Genomic DNA, 10,027 nt, shown 5'->3' with positions numbered 1-10,027 from the left:
CTCGCGTCGTTTCTCACACATCGTTCTCAGGCGTTGGGCATCTCTTTGATGGCGTTTCGATTATAATACTTCAAGAATAATCACAAATCTTAACACTCAGGCATTTAGATCATTAATATACTTAAAAAAAAAAAAAAATAGTTTTCACAAGGCAGAGTGCCATCATGTTTCTCATACAATAACATTTGCCAAAGTTTCTAACGTGCCCAAATTATATTATAACCACCCTAATGTGTCTATATTTCTATAATTGAGTGCTAAATGCTGCTAAAAGTTGTTGCGTATATGTGTGTGTAAGTATATTTTTCAATGTGTGTTATGTATGCACTTCGCTACTCACCGCATCTTGTTCGTATTCCGAGTGTGGTATTTGAGTTTCACTGCCTCTACGGGACCTATGGTCATCACAGCCGTATTCCTAGAGACACAAAAATAAGTAGATGATTGACAACGAAAAATATGTGTAATGCTCCGTTGAACAAGGGAGAAATTATATTATTTTTTATGATAACGAACAGTATTCGTGTTTGCAAACTAAAATCATAACAATAACACAAACATACACACCACGGATTTCGCAACTGCTGGCGCTGTGAACATTTTTTCTAGAATTCATTGTGAGTATTCATAAAAAGTTCTCAACACCAGACGTATTTAAGTTACAAATATACAAACATACATACATTTAAAATAATAGAATTTTTGCAAAATCAAAGAATACATCCAATACAGCAAAAATAAAATTGATTTATTTAGTAACGAATGCCATATTATTATTAATTTTTACTAGTTTTAAATACAAACACCCAGAAAACATTAAGAAAATAACTGACATTAACACACACACAAGTAAAAAAGTAGAAAAAAATGTATTTATAAACAAATACGCTACGTTTGCGAGCAAAATCGCTTGCAGAGTTCGTGGAGTAACATGAAAAAGTAGTTAAAGTAATTTTGTATAGTTTTGAGATTCTGCTGTCTTAATGGCAAATTTATTATATTTTCTTGCAACAAATTTTTAATTTTAAATAACAACAACAAAAAACGTTAATTTCGGTTGCACTGACGCTGTGATACCTAAATATTCCTTTCTTTTTGGTCAGTTTGTATGGCAGCTATTGCAGAAACGGAGTTGATTAAATCAACTCAACTCGTCACATTGTTTGTTTACATACATATTGTATTTTCCAATAGCGATTAATCTTCTTCTATACAGTTCTGCAGATGGTAGGCTGTGAATCCTGCCTTACAGCACGGACTTTGTGTACACTTTTGCTATTTTATGGTCGTAATAATCGTCCACCTGTGCTCGCTATTCGGCAAATTGTTGAAAATTTCGAAAATACATTTTCTTAGCATAATTTTCAAATGCCAATAAGACAAGGAACCACTGGAAGTAATGAAAATATTGCTGCCGTTCAGACAAGTGTTGCTGAAGACCGCAATTTGTCGATTCCAAGACGTTCTTAAGCATATGGACTCTCTAAAACCACAACCGCGGGGATTTTGAGAAAGAATTTGAGATGCATCCGACAAAAAGTTCTCACTCACGCACTCAAGCTATTGGACTACCCTAAGCATCGTGAGCTTGCTGAGTTTGCCTTGGAATCATTTGAAAACGATAATGATTTTTTCAAAGCTTCTTCGATAACACTAACTTTCATCTGAGTGGTGCGTTAAATAAAATAAGTTGTCCATCCTGGTGCGAAGAAAATCCATAAATTACTTATGAACAACCATTACATTCAACTAAATTGACAGTTTACTGTGGTGTTTGTTCGGGTGGAATCATCGGTCTGCACTTCTATACTTCGTCACAGTTAATTGACAGCGGTATGTAGTTCATTCACAGCACATGCAACAACCAAATTATTGCAAGATAAGTTTGGCGATGCGATTTTTATAGAAATTGTAAAATTGTACGGTCTAAAAATAGTTGTGTTTTAACACCTTTAGTTTACTTCTTGTGAGGTTATTTGGAGCCATTGGTCTTTAGCAATAAACCAGACTCTGTAGCAAAACTGTAGTAGCGAATATTGAACGGTCTCTTGAAGCTTTAGAAGTCAGTAATGAACGTTATATAGTAATCAAGGCATACGATTAATAATTAATGTGTTTTTTTTTATAAGAAATCGTATCATTCTTTCTGCGAACGCCTGTATTTTATAGGAACTCCGATGTTTTCTACTGGCTGTTACAACCACACCTGGTTAGGCTATAAAAATATAAAGATAATGTTTAACATAACTGATTTTAGAAAAATTTTGGCGTGATCAAAAAATCTGTGTAACAACTCTTTTTATAGGTATTTTATTAGGTAGTTTAACAAATTTGTACTTAAACGCTCTTTCTTGTTATTACATGAAATTTTTTCATTAACAATACTTAAGTTCATTTAATTTTAATAATTTAATCTGCTCATAAACGTAGCGTCTAATTGTAAATAAAAAAAAAACTAAAAAATTAAATAAAAGACGAAAAAGGTGAATGATTTCCATAGTAAACATAACCTAAACACAGGAAATTTGTTTTCAATATGTGAGGCAGTTTTGCCTGCAATCGAATGTCAATTTTATCAAATTTAGCTTACACGTAGCTTAATACATATCTAAGTTGGGTTATTCTAATGAATATCTCTAACCATTTCCGATAAATCTGGCGGGTGTGTTTTAAAAAGTGACAGAGACGAAAATATATTCAGAGTGAGTGAGAATATCGCTGAAAGCAAAAGCTGTAAACGTGTGAAAGATAGATAGAGAGATGGTGAGTGTATGCACGCAAGTAAGGCGCGTGTGCTAAGGCTATGCACATAGTGATTCGCATACACCCTGCGAAATATTTTTAAAGGCAATAAGATTTTCTTTAATAAACTTATTTTCTTATTATTTTATTATTTATTTATTACGATTTTAGACGAAAATATATTGAATTTAGATTGTCTGGATGGAAACGACAAATATCTATAAGCTCTTCCAAGGAAATTTGAAAAAGACGAAACTTTGGAGGTAAGTCTCCTATGCAAGTCTCCTAGCAACCTGAAGAGTTACAAGAGCTGCTATTTCATCCAGAAAAAACAACGGTTTGTGGGCCGTTGGAAACATCGGCCCATATTTCAAAACGATGCCACTGAGAACAAAACCGTTAATAGCGAATGTTACCTCGCCAAATTAACCGTGATCTCGGCGACATTTGGTATCAACAAGTCGGCGTCATTTCTTACACATCGCATCAATCAAGGGATTTATAGAGCGAAAATTTCGCTGAGCATACAATTTCGGCTTTTGGGCTGGACATACGAGCCTTTGAAAATTGGACTCAATGGATGAATCATCTGTGGCCTGTGGTAGCTGTGGCCAACTTTTGAAGGATATAATCTTCAAAAAATAAAAACCAAAGAATCTTTTTTCGAATTATAATAAACAACCTCCATTAGAATGGGAGTTTCTGTATTTTTTTTTTTTTAAAAAGGTAGGGAACCTTGAAATGGATCAGCTTTCATATTTATGTATAAACTGCTTAGATTCCGGTCCTCTGATCGACGTTTTGCGCTTTAAGGTGATGATAAGTTGCAAGTTACAAGGGTATTAAATATTCGGTTTCTTCCGTTTCCTTTATGTAAATTGAGATATTTAAAAATAATATGTAATTGCTACAGTTTACAAAAATATAAGTATTTCGCACGGTGTATTAGAAAAAAGACAGGCAGATAACTTCAAGCAGTCACTATGCTATCAGCGCCACTATGCACTTAGCCTAAGCGTGTTGTTTGGCAGTTGAAAGCGTTTTAGTGTTGGTAATCCTTTGCGCCTCGCAGTGCATTAGAAAGAGACAGCAGTTAGTGTTTTGCATTGTAAAATATTTTCCTTTAACCTTTGCTTTACTACTTTTTTTTTCAAAAATTCTTATGCTTTGTTTTTGTTAATGGTTGATTTCAAATTTATGCTTCACCTGATGCTGATTGTCAGTTTTGTTGTCATTAACGCCCATGGCATATGTTTTACAGATTGATTGATTATTTGTTGCCAACGACGATGATGATGATGTGGTTGCATGCTGTGAATGTTGCTGTTTCTGTAGCTGCTGTTGCGCGCCGCCCGTTTTTGTATTGGCCGCAGCGGCGGCGGCCAAGCAACGCGCCTCCCGCTCCCTTTCGCGCTGCAACGCGGCAGCCGTGCCGCCCAGATGGCGCAACGATGAGTGATGATGTGGTGGTGGATGCGGATGTGGATATGACGCTGGATGATGGTAATTGTGGGATGAGCGATGCAAGACGGGACCGGCAGACATGGGGCGATAGGGCAATTGTTGCGCTGGCCTATTGGTTGTACATATGTATGTATGCATGTAGGTCAACGCATGGCAGTATATGCGAGGCGCGAGGCCAGCATACATGCGGTTGGCGCAAAATCAAAAAATTCAAAAGACGTGCAATTTTCAAGGTATACGCAAGCCAAAAGGATATGATGGAGAAAGAAATAGAGAGAATGGAATAGAAGTAAAAAAAAGATTGCATTTTGAAAAATATTTTTTTAAATTTTTTTTTGAGTTTTTTTTTTTGCTTTCTGTTTGCTTTAATTGCTGTACCGATTCTTCATGTCCGACACTGTCATGCCCAGCCCGGAGTCTGACGATGGACTGCGTCCGGTGGCCGCGCTTACTTCCAAGTCAACATCGGTTACCTGCAGATATTATAAGGCAATTCAAGTAGTGTATGTACAAAAAGCATATACGAAGCCGACCTAATTGCCCGCATACATAGAATATGTATGTATGTAAACTGTATATATAAATACCATTGTTTGTATGTACGTAGGTCTAGAATTTGCTTTAAAATTTACAAAATTTTTTGGTTAAATTTAATTTGTGGCATAGCTTGCAGCAAAAAAATCGCTACAGAAAGTAGGCGAATGTGCAGTGGAAAGAGGACAGTACAGAGAGCGTGTAAGTATGCTTGTATGTATTGCGTTGGTTATTTATGGTGATGGTGGTGGCACTAAATACAATTTGATTATTACAGCAAACATAATGTGGCCGGTGCATTTGGTTGACGGGGGTGGGTACTCAAGTTTTGGGGAGGTTGTTGTAGGCAAAAATTGCCTATACTGGATTATGATTTTCAGGTGAATGGTTGGTGAATAGCTGTTGGTGCAGTTGGTTATGGATTTTTATTTGCCAATTTGCAGACATTTGCTTTGGTGACTTAAATTTTGCATTGGTGTGTGCATAAACTATGAGTAATTGCAGTGACATTATTTTACATGAGTGATGATAAATTTAAATTGTGACTTTTTGTTATTAGTTTTGACATATTTTAGTATTTCTCCAAATAATACTTAAACATATAAACGTCTAATGATTTTATATTAATTTTGGATGCGACCCACGAACTATGTTCAACGCATAACGAAAATTTTCGTTTTTCAAAAAAAAAAAAGACTTCCAATCGTCCAATTTTATATGATTTTTAACTTTCTCAGCGATTTTCGATTTTCTATCTCATAAAATGATGACCCTAAGAGGTTATCTTTATTTTTGGAAATAGGTAAACATTATATGGAAGTATTTTTGAAGAAGCAATGAGTTTTTAACAAGCAAAAATTTGCCAAGCTTAGGAGGGTATTGAACCAATTTTACACATTTTGGCACAAAAGCATGTCATCACAAAAAAATCGTCGAATTTTATTACTAGAACTCATAGATTGACCGATTTGTACGGTAAAAATGAACCTAGACTTGTACCTTGATTTCGACATTTTTTGTGTGTAATATTAATTACTTTAAGGACACTACTTGAGCACAGTATTTCCCCTTATATGTTCATTGCTGCTTGATTAGTATACTGGAAGGAAAATAATCAGGTATGATTTTAACCATTTTTGCAGTGTATAATAAGACTGGTTAGGTGTCCTATAACACCAAATTTGCTTGAAATCGGACGAACGGTTATTAATATATAAAGCTTCACCTAAAATTGGACGGTTACACCTGCTACTGTTGAATCCATATTGGTTGTAAAATTTAATGCTGATGATTCTATTACTCAGTGAGTTATCGCTTTTTAAGTAGCTTTCAACATAACCGTTATTTGAGGAGTGAGCGGGGTTATTATGTCATTTTACCCATTTTCACAGTGCAAGCAGAAATGCTAAGATTCCATGCGGTTGTTATACAACTTTAGATGTTGATGAAACAAGAAGCAAGTGATAGCCGCTTTAAAAAAAAAATTGGATAAACATCGAGCCAAATTTGCGAGTACAAGGGTTAAGGCAAAGTTATCCTAACAGCGTCTACACATTTGTCAAATGTCGTGCATAAACTTTTAAGTGCATTTTGATCCCGCTTTCTTAAAAAGTAGGTGAGTTTCAAATGGCGAAAAACGTTCGAGCATTAGTAGCAGTAGGGTGATATTGCGATGCGCTTAGATTGAAAATACGAAAAAGATGAAATGTTTTGGTCAAAAAGTATTAAAAAGTGCTTTCCTTATAACCGAGGTCTTTTGGTTTTCGTAATTTTTCACTTCAATTTTTATTTTAGCAAAAGTATATACTCGTATTCTGTGGAAACAAGAAATTTTTAATTCCTTAAAATCAAAAATTGACATTCGAACATTGAAATATGCCCTGACTGTGATACATTTTCAAAAATTTCGCTTACTTTTGCAGCGATTTAGTATTGATGTGGAAACTTGAATATCGTTTGTTGTTTTAGATATGTGGTTTTCAAGAAGCAATAACTTTCACGGAGTTGGTCTTTTAATAGCTGTTTTATGATATATGTATACTTTGATTGGTTAGCCTATTTATGATGAATATACTTGCTCCGGAAAAAAGTTTGCAAAGGGTGAAAAGTTATTACCAAAATAATGGTTCGATTCGCCCGTCCAATATTCGGGCGACAAAATCACAATAAAGTCAGTCATTCAGTAGCCAAGTTAACTCTAGTGGATATTCTATATTCTAAGGGATGTAGGGTAGAGTATTGAAAAGAAACCGAATGAGTTCATTCGCCAGCGCGTACAAAATTTTCAGCTTTGACTATCTACTTTATTTAGGGCTCTAAAAAGCTTCCAACATTTTTTATCTAAAGTCGGGCTAAGTAGGCCTTTAGTAGGCTCATTGTGAAACCAGCGGTACTAAACTCCCTCACTCTATTGTCTTGTCTCTGAATCAACCGTGTTTCTCTTTAAGTTCATATGTACAAAAAGTTATATCCACCTAGACTAAGCTATATACAACCTAACAGTCGATCCAAGTAGAGATACTTGTCGCAGCAACTTGGACTGACGTGTGGAACGATTTTTACATCGAGATCTTAAATTGAAAGCATACGAAATACATCCTATGCAAGAATTGAAGAACTAAACCTTCCCAAGCGACATCGCATCGCTCTATGGGCTCTTGAAAAGTTCCAAGAAGACCCTACGTTTTCGAGCCAAACCATAACATTAATTTATATGCGTTTTATGTCTGCTTGAAAACCACATGTCTAAAAAGAAAACACACGTATTATTTAGGGAAAAATTTCGCTATTGTGACATCAGTAAACGTCAGTCGCTAATGTCAAATTCATTATGAACAAATTGGCGCTACAGTAATGGGTAAAACTGTTCAAGGTAGCCTACTTAAATGAATGATAATACTTTTTATGCGTGAAAACTGACTTATTTTATATGAGCGAGAGATCATATTTTTTTCTAAGAGCGTGAATTTATAGTATATTTTTATATATTTAAATATAAACGAGTATACTTCAATGACTGTTCAAACTCATTGTTGGCGTCTTTAAATTTGCATAGCTTTATTGAATATTTCTTCTTTGCTTGTATTTTCGTATAGTTATAACGTTTGTTAACTGCCTGTGTATCCATAACCATAATTTTTTATAATTGTAATTGCATTAAATTGTTTTATATGCAAGTATAATGCATCTGGGCTTGTGGCCGCGCTTAATTAGTGCTTTGACAATGAACGCTTTGAGCGCTGGCTGAGCGCTTAAGGCATATTTAGGTTAGTACATTTGCTATAGTTTAAGAGTTATTGTATTTTTTTTTTATATTTTTTCAAGAAGTATGAACAAAAGTTTGTGAGAAATTAAACACTTTACAAGTGTGTTTGTTTTTGTTGTAGTACTAAGTGTATAAAGTGTACATATATACATATATTTATAAATATTGTTTTTTTCAGTTTTGCTTGTCTGTATCTATGATTTGTCTGCATTATTGTCTTTTGTGTGTTCTTCCACAAGAATCCGTAAGACTTTTTAAGGGTGTGTGTTTTAGTTTTGTTTTTGTATTTTGTATTCAATATTGAGTTTATGAAAGCTAATAGAAAAGCTATAATAACGACAGCGTTTGGCTGCTTTGTTAAACAACAACAACAAAATTTGTTTTAAATTGCGCATATAAATAGTGTTTTTTGGCAGATTCGTTACAGTGTCAGGAAATCATAATTAAAACATTAACAATTTCAAAGTAGAAATAATCTATATATATTATAACTGTTACACATACATTTACAGCATATATTATAGTTATTAGTTTTGGTTAATACAACAATTACATTACAACAACAAGTATAGTTAACATGCCTTTTATTAAAGTACGAGTATTAAATTACACAGTTAGTTTATTGGTTAGTGTTAGTTTAGCTGTCTTCGATGCGCCAAAAACATTACTGACCAACGAATCGAACAAACCATACCTGGCTGCTTAAACAAACCGGCAGCTCTTGTGGTTGTTATTGTTGTTGTAACGGTTATCTAGTTCCCGTTGGGATGATAGGGTTTAGATAAGTTGGTAATGAGGTCATCCAAGGGTAGGAACAGGAAACGTGCTGTTTCGACAGGGTCGGACCATAAGGAGAGGGGTGTGAGAGGTGTAGATTTAGGAAGGCAGGCAGAGAGCTGGTTAGTGTCGTTGCACGCGGGATTCTGGATAAGTAGGAGTTTAACCTGCTACAGTATTGAGTATACGTAACTGCGCAAGAGTTACTCTCGAGCTCGTCGAGCTCGTCGTCTGCAATAGGTGGATGTTAATCACTCTACTGTGAATGTCGGTCCGTGCATATCGTCCGAAGTCCAGTCGTCGTATTATTTTATGTCGTCGACGTACTTGAGGGACCTCTTGATGCTGCTAGCATCTGGCAGCTGTCGGCTAACGACATGAGGATATTGTTGCAATTCTGTACTTTGGTAATCATCGCGTTGGAATAAGGAGTGACCCGACGTGCAGTCATCCGACCTTGTGGCACAGCCCTGACACGTCTGCTTAGGCAATCCGCAATAGTGTTATGATTCTTTCTTACTGAAAATTATTATTTTTCCGTTCCAACAGGTAAATAGAGGCTTATATTTTGGTTTTCTTTAAATTACTAGAATTTATTTCAAGTCTTAAGTTCTAGAAATGCAAAAAGTAACAGATTTCATTTGTCCTTTGAACCATTGAAAATAGTAAAAGTGAGCTAAAATACTCAAAACAAAACTTAGCAGCACTTAGGTTAGTGGTCCGCCTACTCTCTTGCATGAATTTAACTCAAACCTTTGTTTTTGCTTCTCTATGCAATAATTTTTGACATGCGAGAGGTACTCGTAACAGGCAGCATAATGGCGAATCGAAGACAGCATATATTATGTAAGAAGTAAACAGTAAGCATTGACATACATATTGGTATGTGTGTGTGTATTTGTGTCAATTTATGTATGTATATAGAGTATTTTTGTATTAGTATACGGGCTAATAGTATATTTTCTAGTATTAATAATAATAATAATAATAATAATAATAGTAACGTTGAGAGTATAAATTTTTTTACGATTTTATATTTTTTTTCATGTAGTCAGCAGAAAACAGTTATATACCTTTAGGTATCTAATAGTAAATAGTGTCTGTGTCGTAGAATAAATCTTCTAAAAAGCTTACCGGTAAATCACGTGCGGTTTCTCCTTTACGCTATAGAGTTGAAGAAAGTGGTAGAAAGAGAGATAAAATAACAATATATATTCAGTTTGGTCTATAAGGGGCTGAGGGTAG

General features: G+C 34.9%; 1 protein-coding gene across 4 annotated transcripts in view; it reads right to left on the bottom strand.

The window, feature by feature from the left end:
- Positions 1–10,027, bottom strand: part of LOC108967763 (whirlin) — a 72,607-nt gene that overhangs the window by 47,032 nt on the left and 15,548 nt on the right. For all 4 annotated transcript variants that reach the window (XM_018931375.1, XM_018931376.1, XM_018931379.1 and 1 more), the window contains exons 8-9: positions 9,917–9,946; positions 341–418 (exon numbers count right to left, since the gene is read on the bottom strand). In XM_018931375.1, the coding sequence (XP_018786920.1) occupies positions 341–418; positions 9,917–9,946 (108 nt within the window). The remainder of the gene's footprint in view (positions 1–340; positions 419–9,916; positions 9,947–10,027) is intronic.

Source organism: Bactrocera latifrons, unplaced genomic scaffold (genome assembly GCF_001853355.1).
Source record: "Bactrocera latifrons isolate USDA-ARS-PBARC rearing strain unplaced genomic scaffold, ASM185335v1 scaffold_199, whole genome shotgun sequence".
Taxonomy (NCBI): domain Eukaryota; kingdom Metazoa; phylum Arthropoda; class Insecta; order Diptera; family Tephritidae; genus Bactrocera; species Bactrocera latifrons.
This window is presented reverse-complemented; position numbering and strand designations above follow the sequence as displayed.